Source organism: Centroberyx affinis, unplaced genomic scaffold, assembly GCF_046629955.1.
Source record: "Centroberyx affinis isolate AG114_WGS23_722 - 3 ecotype Tasmania unplaced genomic scaffold, CSIRO-AGI_Caff_v1 ptg004751l_1, whole genome shotgun sequence".
Lineage (NCBI taxonomy): Eukaryota > Metazoa > Chordata > Actinopteri > Beryciformes > Berycidae > Centroberyx > Centroberyx affinis.
In genome coordinates, this window is record NW_027282300.1 from 176,021 (window position 1) to 193,500 (window position 17,480).

The 17,480-nt window shown below is 43.6% G+C and overlaps 1 protein-coding gene across 5 annotated transcripts; it reads right to left on the reverse strand.

Moving 5' to 3' along the window:
• Positions 1-4,368: 4,368 nt before the first annotated feature.
• Positions 4,369-17,230, reverse strand: slc43a3b (solute carrier family 43 member 3b). Of its 5 annotated transcripts, none has more exons than XM_071545019.1 (13): positions 17,131-17,230; positions 12,948-13,236; positions 11,955-12,084; positions 8,181-8,227; positions 7,987-8,063; positions 6,943-7,035; positions 6,674-6,813; positions 6,359-6,477; positions 6,063-6,206; positions 5,642-5,749; positions 5,313-5,499; positions 4,844-4,967; positions 4,369-4,586 (listed from the first exon to the last, which is right to left on the reverse strand). In XM_071545019.1, the coding sequence occupies exons 2-13, from the start codon at positions 13,114-13,116 to the stop codon at positions 4,452-4,454; spliced, it is 1,473 nt and encodes a 490-aa protein (XP_071401120.1). In that variant the 5' UTR covers positions 13,117-13,236; positions 17,131-17,230; the 3' UTR covers positions 4,369-4,451. The 5 variants fall into 5 exon arrangements, with proteins under 5 accessions (XP_071401120.1, XP_071401123.1, XP_071401118.1 ...); XM_071545022.1 differs by lacking the exon at positions 17,131-17,230 and adding an exon at positions 14,897-14,918 and having other exon boundaries at positions 12,948-13,109; XM_071545017.1 differs by lacking the exon at positions 17,131-17,230 and adding an exon at positions 13,732-13,806.
• Positions 17,231-17,480: the final 250 nt, after the last annotated feature.

Here is a 17,480-nt window from a genome sequence, read left to right on the forward strand (position 1 = left end):
CTGGCCTCGCCTCGACTTGACTCTACTCGCTTTTGGTAGTACCACTTTGGTTTTCCACTGCAGATAGTACCCCCTCAATGTGCCCCACCCCCTACACTGGTCGTCATAGCGACGCTGCGACGCTGCATGAAACGCGACACACAGCTACAATGGAGGATATCGAAGCGATGGTGTTCTTGATTCTCGGTATGTGGCTGTTAGTCACAGCAAGGAAACAGATTTTATTTCAGAAGAGGCTGAAGGCAGCGAGACAACAGACTGCTCTCTGGCTGCTCAAGGCGACGCAAGAGGGCAAGCTAGCCTGGTAGCTAACGTTAGCATATACGTCCCGTGTCGCGATGATGATTCCCTGACCAATCAGTAGTCTGCAGTGTTTCACGTCACCTTTTGGTATCGCCTCAGCTCGCCTCAGCTCGCTTGGAACCTCGACGGAGGTGCTACGAAAAAAAGTACCAGGTACTAGATAATATGGTACCTGGTACCTGGTACTTGGCCAGTGGAAAACCAAAAAAGGCGAGTAGAGTCGAGTGGAGTCGAGCCGGTACCATGCAGTGGAAAAGTGCCATATGGTAAAATCATCTTTGAGCTACAGCGAAGTACAGCATGTCCAAGCAGGCATCGATCTGCCTATCAAGTAGCAGCGTTTGAATGGAGTAGTGCAAGGCTCCGTTTTCCATTCTCCTCATGCACGCAATTAAATACAGTATGAGGTCGGCTGTAGTGAGTGAGTCAGACACAATGTGGGTGTCATTACGGGCGGCAAAAGGTCTGATGAGACTTTGTTCCCAAGATGATGAATCATTTGATGTTTGGCTGCAGTGTCAGAAGTGGAGCTTACGTTTATCTTTACATAAAGATAACTCATCGAGGATCAGAAAGGTCTTGAAATCATGGTTAGAAGTGGCTTAGGTGTTGGTTTTCACTGTTGCTTACATGTGAAAAACTGACACAAGGGATCAAACTTAAGGATTGTGGAGCCCCATCACCTTGAGGTTTTCTACCTGGAGTAAGATAAAAAAAAAAAAAAACTGTATATAAAAGTCATTGTATTTCAGCTTTAAAAATATGGAGAGACAAAGGCAGGGAGGAAGAGAGAGCTCAGGGAAACAAACTGTGGGGGAAAAGACTGACAGCGACTGACAGAGCGTCAGTGAGTTAATTTGAAGGCATTTCTGCTTCATCAGAACAGAACGTACAGCTGAGAGAGAGAGAGACAGGAGAGATGGGAGTGAGAGGGGGTGACATGCAGCAAAGGTCGCGATCCAGAGTCAAACCGACAACATCACAAGTACGCTGTATGTGTGTTAGCCTGTTGAGCCACCAGACATAATGAATGGATTACAGTTAACCCCAATCAGAGCATACACTAGCTTTGATACCATAACCTCAGAATCAAAGGTCATGGAATTTCCCACCAGCTCAATGTGAGATCGTTCCATGTTTTCCTCGGTTTCACTGTTACTCAGATCAATGCAAACATGCATGAGCTGCGTCTCCTCCAGTGATATAACTGTGAAAGATCTGAGTGGGCATATTTACGATCAAGCCTGTCTGAATCTGTGTGTGTTGCGAAGACATCGCTATTCCCTGCAACATATTCAATCCGATGAAAAAAACAACCAAAGAAACCTCACACATCACCTCATTAACAGTGACTGGTTTATTTTTATCCTCCACTCCCCCGCCTTCTCTCCTATTTCTGTCATACATTTGTTTGTGCAATCTTTTATTTTTAAAATGGCAATGACACTGGGCTGTGATCATCGATGACGCAGATACAAGGGAAGAACCTGTCACCACGCATGTGGGCACATGTGCGTGCTCACACACACACATGCTTGATGCGATAGACTTGGTGGGCTTGCATGAAGTTTTCTGGGCTCACTGCGGGTCACGATTTGTCGTAGCGCAGACACACAGTGAACCTGAGAGAGGCTGTTTGTGCCCAGGGTGGAGAGCTCCGAAGCCAATAATTTGTCCCAGCTGGCTCAGGTTTAAACTGAGCCAGAACAACACAGTGACCGACTCCTGTCCAAACTGCCAAGAATCTCAGTATGACTCGAGACACCAGACTGTCGTTCGAGGCCCACACTGCAGCCACAAGCCTCAATCCTGCAGGTCTGCACTCTACAGCATCCACCGAATCAGACGGACCCCTCCTCCTTTAAAGCTCCCTCCATAAACCAAAATGCAAACAAAATGAGCAGTGGGACAAGAGCGGCTCAACAGGCGACATCAAATGCAAACTCTGAATCAGGCCTTTAAATATTACTTTCATGTTTATTGTACTTGGACATTTGCTATTGTGGGCCCCAACTTTCACAATACATGCATCCTCTTTAGCATTGTGCAGTAATTCACTGTAAAATACTCAATATTTTCAACGTAATATTTGCATGTTGTTTCTTAGAACATTTTCAAACCTTCATCTTTAATTGTAGAGATTATTGAACAAATGAAATAGTGAGCAGAATATAGTCCAGTATCTGATTAATTTGCAGTTTATAACACTGTAAAAAAAAGTTTATAATAAAAAATGTATAGTCTGTTGTGAATATAAAACACCATTTCTTTCTTTCACGGACAGGTTTAAAGCACATAGCCTGTATGCTAGTGAAGAAAAAATGTCAAAGATAACACAAAAATCCTGAACTTATTGTGGTCTTTTGAGGTTAGGTTACTAAATTTCAAATGTATTTGCTAAACAAGTTTCCTGCAAGTAAATTACTTGATATCTCACTGTCTTTCTCACAATAGTTGAAATATAAAAAAGGTTATTCAATTTGTACGGGCAAAAATAAAAACCAATACCTTTAGTGAGTTAATTCCGTTCACTACACTACCCAAGTTGATATAAAAAGTTCATTTAATTTGGTGTAGGTCACTGCAACACATGCATATTTCTATTTACAACTTAGCAAAAATCTTACAAAGTCATCACATTTGAGACTTGGCACTTCAGAAAAATACACAATTAACATAAAACCTAAATCTACCAGTAAAAAACACAGTGTGGGTAAGACATCTCCCTTTATAATCAAGTACATATAAACATTATATATGATACATTTTCACTGAAATGCTATTTTCTTTTTTATGGCACCAGATCCTGTTATTCAGCTACACAAGTACACTGAACACCTGAGGCTGCATATGCTGGCTACAACCAAAACAATGTAACAAGATGAGTTGACTGTTTGATAATGTTTGGCACAACGGTGATATTAGCGGCTGACAGCTTCACTATGAAGCCAGCAGATGGCAGAGCTGTACTGTCTGCTTTGACAGTGACATTGAACTGTACCAGTGGATCTGAACCAGCTCACAAAGAATTGTAACGTCATGTTGGTTAAGCACACAAGACCTTTATACTGACAGTAGGGTTTCATAAGCCTGGTTTTGCTCAGTGCACACCACTGATAGTTCCTACTGAAACAAAATGGATTGATTATGGCATTATGACATGATTATGATCATTTATGCTCCAAAACCTCCCTTACTACACCAATCCCTATGCTGTTTGTCCTTTGTTCTCTTTGGTCAATAGGTTAAATGGAGATAACTGGCAGAGCTCCATAGTATCTGTCTATGATATCCAGCCTTGTACCATAAAGTCTGTTATCACTGACTGACCACATTCTTCTTTAAACAACACAGGGCTTTGGACCGCATAACCACAGTACAATGGGTGACGAATTGCACAAAACATACAACCTGCATAGCTACATGACTTAAATTATGGCAAGGGATTACATAAAACAAGCAACATGAGGCATATTACAGGTAGAGTACAATTACAGCAGGCAGCATATGGAATTTCAGCTGTAAAAGACACTAGCCACAGCTCATACTGGTCATTGCTTACGCTGGGTTTCCCCAAAAGCATATAAGCACTGTGTCAATGTGTTTGGTTGTAATTCAGCCTTAGTGCTGAGATGCTTTAGGGAAAAGCTCAACTCCAGCTGAGACTCAGCACTTAGCAGAGTGTAAACAGGCTTGAACTCCATCGAATTATATATATTTATATATATATATATATATATTTTATTTTCTTTTTTTTGTAAAAACGCATGTAAAACAAACAGATATATCCTGATAATAAACTGATGTATCCTTGTTGGAAATTGTATATTATGAACACATTCCATTTGGCAGTAAATATGTTTCAAGGGCAAAAAAATGTCAGGTGAACTCAAACTTCATTTGCAACAGGCGCTGAGTGTGGCAAATATGCTACAAGTGTACCGAACACAACCACACTGAACCGCGATCTGAAATGCGTTCACAAACATTTCACATTTCACAACAACTTCCCAATAAGGATACATCTGGCAACAGATTCATATACCAGCATTTCTCAAAACTTTAGAGGTAATAATGTGCCTGGCGGTTTTTTTTTTTGGGGGGGCTTTTAAGTGTACTTTGTTGCTTCCCTTTACAGACTGTGGCTTTTAAGTGGAGGCAGCGGAGGCAGCGATGGCGTCCTTGCTCTTGGCTCGCTGCGCGGCCAGGCTTCGACAGTGTAGGTAGACCGAGAGGGGATGGATGAAGGCCAGCAGGCTGAGCAGCGTCAGGGCTATGTTCACCTGCAGACAGAGAGAGAGGGAGAGAGAGAGAGAGAGAGAGAGAGAGAGAGAGTGAGAGAGGGAGAATGAAGCATTGAGAGGACAGTATGTGAATAGAGATAGTGAGAGAGGGAGGGAGCGGGGAGAGAAAGGAGAAAGAGTAGTGGTAAAAAAGGTTAAAAATGACCTTATGTGGGGTAAATGGCAGATTTGCAGTTGTATCTATCATATGATGTCCTCCTCCAGGAGTGGTAACAAAGGAAGGTCTGTGTACTCACGTATAGCGGGTCTCCTCCCAGCGCTCCTTTGACCAGGGCAAAGCAGGGGTACTGCAGCACAGAAAACACTGCGGACAGAGCCATGACCAGGCCATACAGCTTCCCGAAGTGACATGATGGGAAACTAAACACACACACACACACACACACACACACACACACACACACACACACACAAACAAACATGTATACACAAAGGGAAGGGGAAAGGGAATGCAAGAAGACAAAGGAGGCGAGGAGAAAGAGGAGGAGGGATGATTAGATTACATTTAATATATTCAAATTGTTTGCAATAAAACAACGAAAGTCTCTTGTTATCATCAGGAAAATCAACAATTTAGTTGATCAAACACATCTTTTAACACTCTATTATAGTTTGGGTTAGGGTTTACCCTTATCTCACAATATTGTTTGGGCTTCCCCATTTACTTATCAGTCGTGTGTGTTTGTCTGGTTGCTTGCTACTCACGCCACGCTGATGAAGGCCGCGTTGCCGCCGTAGAGGAAGGAGCGGTTGAGCACCTGCAGGATGAAGGTCAGGTACTGAAGGGGCAGCGAGGGGGTGGAGGCGCAAATGGAGAACAACACGCACTGCAGCGCCGTCAGGAACAGGGAAAGCACTGAGGCCCGCAGGTCTGCCTCGCGCTCGGTCTCTCCTACGTACACACACACACACACACAAATGCAAACACACACAGAAGTTCACCCACAGATAAGATAAGAAATAATGGTCAAGGGTGCAGCAGAGCCCTCTTCTCAGCCATGTGCCATCAAGGACCAAGAGGACAAGTGTCTAACCTGGGGCACGGGGCTTCCCCTTGTGTCTGTCCATGATGAGGCCGTTCCAGGGAGCGCACAGCACCCCACACAGCTGGGTTATAGCAAATGCATTGGTGTACTGGCTCACTGCAGGGACACACACACAAGCGAGGATGAGACAGTTAGAGCAAACAGAATATGGCACCAGCACCGGTTTAAACAAGTCTGCCACAACATTAGACAGTAGACTGTTGTTGTCAATGACTGACTTCATCACAAAGGCAGACAGATGCCTATTCTCTGTAGAGAAAATGAAAAGGGTTTCGGTTAGCCTCCAAGGAACTTTACTTGCCAAGGGAGTGAAACCAGTGGCATTAGAAAGCTGATCTGGCACATAAAGCCAGCAGAGAGGACTAGTGAATACCCTTATATAGACGTCATGTAGCGTGCGTGTGTTTACCCAGCGAGGGCTCTCCCTGCGTCAGCCTCTGCAGCATGGGGTTGAGGGTGCCGATAAACAGGTAGTGTCTGAGCTGCATGACCGACAGCCACAGCAGGTGCCACAGAAAGAACCAGGACAGGAAACACTCGCGGAAACTTTTCTCTGAGGGTGTGCCAAGACGAAAAAGAGAGGAGAGCGAAAAATGAGGGTAGAGAAACCTAGAAATTGAGTTGATAGCTCTCTGAATGGTATCTTTTAACAGTAAATTATACACAAATGTCAACACAAACACACACACACACACACACACACACCTTGCTTCGGAGGGCTCTCCTTGTCGAGAGGCGTTTCCTCTGTAGTGTCGTCCTTCTGTGCGCTACCATTAGCCGCCTCCTGTCCTGGACTGAATGACTTCGATTTGCCACAGGACATCCTGATGGGGCAAAGGTCACAGTGGGGTCAGACACAGATTGAGGGCATCTTTGATGACAATTCACTTTATTATTGAGGTTTTAAAGCTCCAAGACTCTACAGTTTTATAGGATATGCCAAGAGAAATTGTCCTACATCATCCCTTTATTTGCTACTTTTGGCGTTTTTTATCTCTGTGTGGTGGTGGTGTTTCCTACCCATATGTGTATCCGTCAGGCAGAGGGTAGGGGATGGTGGTTTTGGGCAGCAGGAAGAAGGTCCTGAACAGGTGAATGACGCCACAGGCGGACAGAAAGAGGAAGGAGGCGCGCAGAGAGACGCCCGCCTCAAATAACAACTGCAGAGGAAGACAGGGAGGAGGCGGAGAGTGTCACCGTTACACCAGGAAGTATCAATGTAACCTGTTGTTTTCATTCATCACCGCTGTGCTGAGGTGTGACTGCGTGTGTGTGTGAGTGTGTCTTACCTTGATGACGAGGAAGAGTGCCGAGGAAGAGTCAAAGGCTCCATTGTACAGCGTGATGATGGTGGAGCGGCGCAAGCCAAACAGGTTCCCCACCTACAAGAGTGGCAAAATGAGAAAGTGTGTGTGCTTGTGTGTGTGTGTGTGGCTTTTCTTGTAATTCTGACTGGGCCATAATCTCTTCTATATCCATCTTTCTGTCTATGGTAATATTTGTCTGTGGATGCTTCCTTGCCAGGCCTTCAGTGTAAATAATGTTTTTGCTGAATTTACTTTTCTGGTGGGATACAGCTTAAAACCACAAGTTGAACGCATTAAAACATCACAACATCACCACAAGGTCTTTGTGTTTTCCTACCACAGGGTCATGAGTTTGGCCTGAGCTCAGCCCTGCAGTCAGTACATGTGTGTTGAGTCCCAAGTGCTGACTCTTTGTCAGTGTGCGTCTTTGTTGTGAAAAGGCCTGCGAGGACCCAAGGACAGCCCCGAACCTTTATCTGCTGGCCAGTAAAGTCACTAGTCTCATTTCAAAAGAGCAGTCCTGTTCTGTGGTGTACTTAGAAAAACTCTTGGAGTGGTGGTTCTAAAACAGTGTTCTCAAAGCCCAAGTTCTTGAGTCATGGGACTGTTAAAACCTGCAGGCTGACAGAGGTGGAAGGTGACCAAGTACATTTGGTCAAGTACTGTGCTGGTGTAACAGGTCCAAAACATACATCACAAAAATTAAACAAAACTGACAGAATTTGCCTGAGGTCTACAGATTCCCTTAACTGGTTGTTTTTGCATGAAGAAAATCCATGTCAATATTTAACAATTTAATCCAAATGGGTCACAACTTCATGTTCAAACTTGCATGATGAAGTGAAGTCATTTTAAAACCATTCTAATAGAAAGATGGAAAACAAACTAATGGGATGATCATTTGCACAGCAGGAATTTCCCCACTGCAACTATGTGCTGTAAGCATCAGCTTGCAACTGACTTCCCGACATATGAACACATGATAAATGTGTGTGTGTCTTTGTGTGCGTATGACTGCTTCGATACCTGCATGTTGGTGATCAGGAACAAGATGCCGCCCACTGCCAAGAAGGAGAGAGCAGGGAAGAGGAGGATGGACAGAGCTGATGGAGAAAGACAAAAAAGTGAGAAGAATGAGCATCAGTGGCTATGAGATTAATGTCTGGCACAATATGGATCTGAGGCAGGACAAAAGGAACAGAGGGAGGAAGAGTTTTCACCTGCATTTGAGAAGGCCACAAACAAGGTACCCGTGGTGTAAAGGAATCTGGTGAGAGAGAGAAATTACAATCTTATCATGTCATCTCATCTTGGCATATTGTGAGCTAAACAATACCAAGAGTAAGAGTGAAGGCTTTCAAAGAGGGCGTGCTTGTCCTGTGCTTCCACTTCCCTCTGATTGACATTCCTCAAATTCCCTGAGTCGAGCTTGAACTTCATCCTCCCTCCTCCTCTCGTTCCTTCCCATCACCGGTGCCTACCTGGCACTGTTTGGAAAGCCTTTAGCCTACTTTGACTCCCTCTTCTTGGCCCTTCCCGTGCCAGAGGCTCCATCGCATCTCTCCACCTCTCATCTATTTGCATTCCTTGGCTTTCAATTTCCCCTCCACCCTCTCTTACTGGAAACATGTGGATGAGCTTAAGACCAGAGGCCGAATTTTGTTTTTGTGGGTTAGGAAATCTCTGGGGATACAGACTGGGGAGGTGTGTGTGTGTGTGTGTGTATGCTGTATATATCTGTGTGTGTTAGGGGGTCTATGTTATGAAAGATAATAAATGTGAGGCGTTAGTGACTGGATGTGAGCCATGTGACCTTAGCTGACACTGCTAACCTCAACAACCCCAGACTCAGTACAACCCTTAATTCCCTGCCAAACACACACACACACACACACACACACACACACCTCAACTTATAATAAGTGACCAGAAAGAAACAGTAGCATAAGCTTAAGTTATATTGTTGACATTACAAGCAGGCAACAGTAAGGAATGCAAACAGTTTCTCTCAAACACTTTCTCTCTGCCCTTTTCCCACTCCCTGCCCTCTTTGTTTCTGACTCATTCTCTCTCTCTAACCCTTTCCCCCTTGCTTCCAGTTTCTAAGTATTTTTCTCTTCTCATAAAACTTGTTGCTGTTGTCTGCATTGCTAAGTGTCAGTCCTTGGCATGTGTGCTGCGTCTCCATTCCTATGGCCTGCTGCCTCCCTGCTCTCAGCAACCATTGCCTGGCTCCCTCTGTTCCTCTGGAAACCTCAGAAGCACGACACCCTCCAACAGAGCTGCCCTGACCTCGTTCTTCATGTTCTGTCTCTTCTCTTCGTCCTTGTCTAGTTGTCCTACTCGATTCACAGGAGCATACCGCACATACTGTATGTATCCACACACACCTACATCCCACACAAACACACCCAGACTCAAACACACAAAACCATTTTCTCAATTTTTTTCCATGACACCTCTCTCCCTCCTCATGTGACTAAACATCTGCTACTGTGAGCAGGCAGTCATGGGAACCCCTGGGAGGAAAATACCAGGATGGGACAGAGAAAACCGCAGGTGTGTTGGAAAAAAGAAGACAAGATACTGAGCTACGATACAGCTGATGCCTCTTGGAATTAGTTTAGCCGCCGCAGGCAGGCGGAGCAGCAGAGCAGCGGTCCCACAGGGAGATGGGGAAGAGGACAGAGGCTCATCTGTCTTCAGCTAAACTGTATTTGGTTTAGTAATAACTGCTAGCCGCTGCCTTCTAGGACTCTTTGACCCTTAATTCAGTTTCATTGCTGTGAAATAGCATTACAAAACTGGGAGTTTCAGCCAAGCAATCTGACTGGTACAACTGGTATTGCTATAACAACAAGGGAGCTAGTTAGCAAGCTTTCGTGCTTTGTTTTTATCGTTATGAATGTTTAGTACTTTGTGGAAAAGTTTTCAGTTAGTACACGTATTACAACCACTGCATGAAAAGATACTACTAGGCTGCACCTTGCACCTATTGCCCCACAGAAATGGGTTATTGGGTAATGGGTTGATAGATGAATCCTTGTCATTCCTCTTGAAGACCAGACTGGCTGCTTTAAGACTTACTAATTAACTTGTTGATGAGAATGACTCACTTTTATAGACTTTTATGTAAATGTTTCATGTTAATCTGTCTTTTAGCCTTTTTATTCCTTGTGCCTTTTTTTCTCTTTTTAATTCTTTTGGACCCTTCAGTTATTTATTTCTCTTTTTGTCCTATTTTCTTTTTATGTGAAGCATTCTGTAAACTTTGTTTTTAGATAAGTGCTACATAAATAAAGTTTATTATCATTATTATTAGTAGTAAGCAATCATTTTTGCGCATTTTAATTCATACATCAATGCACCCAAACATATATGTATCCATCCATCCATCCATCCATCCATCCATCCATCCATCCAGGGTGAGAACAGTAACTTTTCAGTTTGTCAGCCACAGTAGCTGGTGGTTGAATATTTAAATCCCAAACAATGTCAGCTGGGAACTCCTGTCCCACAATGAATGGAAGTACTACCATGACCTTCATTCTAATGAAATCTTCTCACCCCCAGCTCTACTGAACACTGCACTGTGTCTCTCCAGCCACGGCTTTAGTCAAATTCTCTTTTATGTTTTTCCTTTGTTTTCTTCACTGCTTATTTATGCATGCTGTATTAATGTGCACGTTCCTGTGAGATTACAGATGCTGACGTCAGTGACATATAATCTCAGTTATATCATTATCGTTATATCATTATGTATCATCATAACAATATCATCGTTATATCACAAGTGTGTCATACCCCATCCTGCCCAATGGTCTAGTGTGAACATATTTACAAGTGAGACAAAAAATCTGTGAAATCCGTCGTTATGTGTGTGATGTAGGGATGTTCCCGCATCTGAATACCATGTTCGGCAAAGCACAAATAATGCTTTTGACTAAAATATTTATTCCTTCAGAATTTTTTCAATATTATTTGGATGTTTTAAAAGTAATTGCGGAGAAAGCATATTCAACTGAATATAACTTGACGGGTTTCTCTCACTGAACTCAGAAGAGAAGGAGGCAGAGTTTGAGAGAAACAGAGAGAGTGAAACAGAGAGAGAGAGAGAGAGAGAGGGAGAGAGAGGGAGAGAGAGGAAGAGAAGAGTTTGTGGGCGGCGGTAAAGTTTGTCTCTCATGCTACAGGCTGAGACAATAACGGAGTTCATTCTTCTATGTTTACATTTTATTACTATTCCCATGAACCTTTTCCTATTTATATAAACAATATGTAACAGAATAATTTATCATTCTATATTTTGTTTCCTGCAATGTATACATTTGCTTTGGCAACATGTGCTCGGTAGGTATTTCATGCCAATAAAGATATTTTGAATTGAATTGAATTGAGACAGAGAGAGAGAAACAGAGAAAGAGAGAGAGAGAGAGAGAGAGAGAGAGAGTGACAGAGAGAGAGAGGGAGAGAGAGGGGCAGGTTGTTCACTTTATAGCATAAGCTAGTTCATAATAAACGTCATGCAGTGCTTCCTAGCATACAGTATAAGTTCAGGATAGAGTTTTTTATAATTGTTTATGACTATGGTTATATGGCTGTTTACGGATACATAACAACTAGGTTGTTGTTTTTCTACTTTGTCATTATTGATGTCATTGTAAAACCATGACTTCAGTGCTTTAATATCTCAACAAGAACAACGGCAATGATTGCAAGAATTTGGGGGATTTTTAACATTTGAAATTTCTCCACCACATCCACTTCTGGTTTAACTTCCTCCCACTTGCAAATTCACCCGAATACAACTACGAACACAAATAATTTGATTGGTGAACAAACACACATACAAAACACAAATAGTAGCATCTCTTAACACCCCTAGTGTGATTCAATGCATTTTCAAAGAATATACAACTTAAACCGGATTTCCAGCCTGGACCGGTCCAGCCAGCTTTTCAACAGCCAAGTAATCAAGGTGTTATCAGACTCACATTCCAAACAGCCGAGCCACAGTAGTGCCAAATCGGTCATACAGAAAACCATTAGGCAGCGTCAGGAAATTGTTCATGAAGGAGGCGATGGTGAAGACCAATGAGAACTGCTCATCCTGTCCACTGCAGTCTGTCAGAGAGAGAGAGAGAGAGAGAGAGAGAGACAGAGAGAGAGATTAAAAAAGGGGGCGATGGAGTAGAAAACGTGTGTTCAGTGAGGTGATGCTGAAAATCAGAGAGCTCCTCATGCTCCGTCCTCGTGACCGCTGGGGTCCACAAAGAGACAGCAGCAGGTGTGTGTGTGTGTGTGTGTGTGTGTGTGTGTGTGTGTGTGTCTGTGTCTGTGTGTGTGCATGTGTGTTGTGTGCGTGCTCATGAGCATGAGAGAACTGTGTGTTTCAACAGTTTCTGGGCTTTGAAAAATAACAAGCCTTCTGGATAATGAATGACTGTAAAATGTGACCAAGCCATGTGATGAACTCAGGCTCATTTATTTTACAGACGACCAATTTTACACCTGAAAAAGTTTGATGAAAGCGCACCTTTTTGAAAACAACAATTGACCACTATTATGTAATATGCCATTTTAAAGCTCTGAATACAAAGATCAGAAATATATGAAAAAACAAAAAAATGATCTCACTAGGTGCCTGATTTTTCATGTTGGCTCACAAATATGGACACTGCAGACCTTCGCTGGAGCCCAGAGGCCAGGTCAGAAGGTCCAGCGTAAGGAATATGAGTATGTACATGTGTGTGTGTGTGTGTGTGTGTGTGTGTGTGTGTGTGTGAGCCCAAAAACAGATGTCTGTGATATCCTACCAGGGCTGAAATACATCTTCATTCCTCTCACATTCTCAATGACCTAAGCTGAGTTTGATTTTAGAAACCAGGTGCTCAGAAAGATGCTGTAAAACATTTTGCTGCATCTAAATAACTCTCTACAGACATTCAGAATTCAGAGCGGTGGGGCGGTGAGGACGCCAAACTGACCTGTGATCAGCGTTCCATTGAGCTCCGTAGCGTTGACACACAGCGAGCTGAAGTAGCCCTCCGTCTTGAGGACGAAAACGAGCGAAGCCCATCCGAACACGGCCCCGGCAAAACACAGGCACTCCACCAGGCCCGTAGCGAAGGTGAGGCAGCGACGCAAGCCCAGCATGATTCCACACACACACACAAACACACACACACACACAGACAATTCACAAACACTCTACGGATGATACTACTCCACACCTGCACACACACACATGCACACAGCTGGCTTTCCTCACTTTACCTGAGAAAAGAAAGAAAATCAAAATGACTTTTGGAGAAGGTTTAGTGGCAACAATCCACCCTACAGCCCTAAAGCAAAGAGATACTCGTGTACATAAACAGAGAAAATGTTCTGCATGACATGTTAGGGTTAACATTTTCCCCAACACACTTCGATGGAAAATCTTAGAGTTGTGCATTCAAGACATGAGGAAAACATGGAAACATCTGGGCAAAAAATGCACAGCTTAAATCCAAGCCCCTCGGTTAGTTTCTCTTGGACTCCTGGGTGAATTCAGAAGTTGCATAACACAGTGTAATTATCTTTGTTGAGACGACCCACTGGTCAGCTGTAAACTGATTTAAATGATTGTGTTGACTCCCATTTAGCCAACAGCAGAAGACAGTGAGCGTTAACAAAACAACATCTTTGGTAAACCGCTAAGAGAACTGGTACTGAGAGACAAAACGGACCGTTGCAACATCCACTAGATAAGAAGCCGTGGTTGAGACCCACCCTGAAATACTCACAGCTCAGCCTCTGGCCAGTCTCCCCAGCTGCTCCCACAAACCACTCCACTCTCTCTCCTTTCACCCACTCTCCCTTTCTTTATATAGACCAGCTCTTCCTTCCTCTTCTCCTCCAGTTCCCTCCCCCTGGTCCCCCTGGTGTATTTCTCCTGTCTCTCTCTCTCCAGTGGGCGGTGAAGAAAAGCCCTATCCTCGGGGTGGCAGTGGCTGCAGAGAATAAACAATCCTGCGTTTCCCCAACTAGCCAGACATAAGCACAGCTAGAGCGACAATTAACTTGAAAGCTATGGGATGTATTCCAGATGTGGGTGTTGGGAGGTGCTGGCTCGCCTGGCCAGAAATCACAGGTCATGTGACTCACTTAAGAAGAAAAGCACAGCGTTTTCTAGAAGAGGAAAAATAATCTGCATTTTTATGTTTAGGGGGCTGCTCTGGGATCAGATCAGATGCTATTGGCCTCATAATTCTTCTAGAAGCTATGTGAGGCAGATCAGCACAGAAACTCATGACTAACCACACTGCTGCAGGCTCTGTCTCTTTACATGACATGATCAAATGCGAGGTCTGACTCTGTGGAGATCAATGAAAACACTAGCAGCAACCATGATCCCTTTCGCTTCTCTAATCAATGGCGACTTGATAAACTACACTAATCAGCAGGAGAGCCACAATAAAAACAAAGAAGCCCAAGTAAATATTAAGTGAATACAGCATCTCTGATTAATTTGAATGAGCTTGTTTAATTTTTCTAATTTTAATGTTTTATTTTATCTTGCAGCCGGCTTACACAAATACAGATACACAGATACAAACACACTTTGCTGCTGCTACAGTATCTGCCGCTATTATCTATATTCTTCACAACACATATCACAAATAATGTCTGTGGGGCTACACCTATATAAAATGTATAGATATTTGAGACCCGGAAAACAAAATATTTGGTAAGTTAGTTAGTTTTGTGTGTCCTCAAAGGATTTTTTTTGTGACAAAATAAAAAAAAAACACTACACACTATTTACACACCCATTCACAAAATAGTTACAACAGCCATCCACAACAAAACAACAACAGTACAACACTAATTACAGAGGAACGGAATCAACAAAAGAACAAAATTAGCAAAGAAACAAGATCAATATTCATATTCCTTAAATTATGCGGGTCTTCCATGACCATAGGAACCATGCAAGGCCAACCAGGATGGGCTACATTATGGCTCCAGAGATTTTGACCACTAGTCTTCATCTTTTTCACTGGACTACAAGATAAGAGGGATGAGGGAGATGTAAAACAATCCGGTGAAACCAAAGATTTGGTTCTATAGATATTTATGTACTTGTAAGCTGTGTCACTTTGCATTTCATCTGCTGGGTTGTTGCTATGTAACTGTCGCTATGGCAAATGAGCAATCATAGCACTTGGTGATACATCATGGCCCTAATATTCATTAAGGCCCCTAATCGGCATGCTGTTCAAGGATGGCTTGGTGATGACGTTGGTTTTCTTTCAGTGGGATCCAGCAGGTTACTGGAGGTGGAGGGAGAGGTCGTTGGCGACTGGGTGCAGCGATGCAGGTCAGCGGTGGAAGTGGCACCATGACTGGAACACCACAAGACCTCAAGACGAACGCTTTACATCATCACAAGACACGGCTCTCTTCACACATACAGTTCAGCATGCCAACAAATTCATACACACTTCCTAAAAAATGATGACCAAGAGTAAGCGCATGCACAGAAGCAACCCACCCCCACACCGACCCACACACACATACACACACATGACAGAGTGGCAGTGAGACTGGGGGTAAGGTGTGTGTGTGTATGTGTGTGTGTGTGTGTGTGAGAGAGAGAGAGAGAGAGAGAGAGGGAGAGAGAGAGAGAGAGAGAGAGAAAGAGAGAGACAGTATGTGTGTATGTGTATAAGCATGCGTCAGTGAGTGAGAGTGTGTGTGTGTGTGTGTGTGTGTTAGCCTAGATATTGACTGGGAAGAAGATGTCGTCAACATACTGTAGATCTACAGCCACATGACTTCTCTTTAATCACAGTGCAGACCCACTATATCTTAATCACCAGGCTCTTCCTCTTTCTGTGGCTGTGTGTGTGTGCGTGTGCGTGTGTGTAACCAGCGGTCAAACAGACTCTGGACTCATGCCAACAAGAAAACTGCCAAAATCAGCGGGTTTAAGGACAGCCAACGGTCAGGTGCCATCATCTATCTATATCATTGAGAATAAATAGAGCCAAAATAACGATGAACCACGGGACGCTGTTTCTCCATCACACTTCCTGCTTGCACGCACTGCTTCCTCTTTCCAGAGCGGCTCAGGAAACAGAGAGGGAGTATGAGTGATGAAATCCCTCACATGGCCTATAGGGTCATCTGATGACAGGGAATCCCAAACAGTCAAAACATTTTTTCTAATTTTAACTGTGCCGACTGTTAAATCCTGCACTGTCTTGCTTTTCTCAATGAGAAAGTGTTTTGATATGCGTACGATGATGTTACGCATCTTTCACATTGTGGCCACTTGATGTGAGATTGGATTTATTGGATTCAATTCAATTGAAATGAACTGAATCACCTGACCTGTACCACCAGCCAGGGAGAAATCTATGTATCCTTTCAGACAGGGTTAAACACATAGACAGCTGGAGAGACCACCTGGTTAATGTTTAATAATGCAAAGGCAGACTAATTGCAAACTTGGAAAAATATTAGACCTCTGTCAATTGAAGCGCTTTCATTAACACTATTTGTTTCAATCCCAAATAGTCTTCAATCCCAAATGTATGCATGTAGAATGCATACATGTTAGACAAGATTCATAATTCCTCCACACACACACACACCCAACCCACCCCATGTATGCAACCTGCTGAAAAATAACTTTTAAAGCACTTTGGTCAAACAGAAAACACATAATTAAACTGCAGTAGGCCACCAAGCCCATATTATGCACATGATTGCCTAATAATGGTAAGGCTCGTTATCACCAACATCTATGACCAAGTAGGATGGAAGAAAAGAGACAAAAAAGAGAAGTAGGATGATTACAGTAACGCCGGTGTGTGTAAGAAGAGATCAATGCTTCAAAAGCTGAGGACTATAATCCCCACTTAATGCAGCACGCATTAAATATTGTCACACGTCACAGCAGGAATAAATGATCATGTGTTTGGACAGCCTACTGTATCTATAGTCTACATATGTGCTGGGCTACTTACTCCTGTAATGAAGCTGTATAAGAGTCGTGGATCATGCAGCTGCACACGCAATCAGGAATTCTCCAATAAGCCTCTGATCTATTTTCGTCCTCTCCTATAGCTCTCTGCCTTTTCATAGCAGGATGTACACTGACGTGATGATATGCCCTCCTACCGTGCTCCCATTGTACATGCAGTGCTGTTTTTCAGATGTGATGTTGAAGACCCACCCGCTGCGCTCCGGTCGGCAGTAGCCGTGGTTGCTTCGCCCCGGGCCGGTCGTCGCCTACCGGGTGGGCGGGGGAAGCGTGTTTTCTGAACGGGGAGAAAACACACCGGCCTGTCTGGTGCTCTTATCTGTCTCAGCAGCATGTGTCTGCCTGCCGGTTTCTCCCCGCTTCTTGGTCCAAATGCCCTTCCTGCCTCCACTACTGGAAACACTGACATGTTCCAGGATGGCTGCAGGTTTCAGCGAGATGAAAGACGTTTCAAGCCTGTTTAATGTCACAGTGAAATATAAGACCA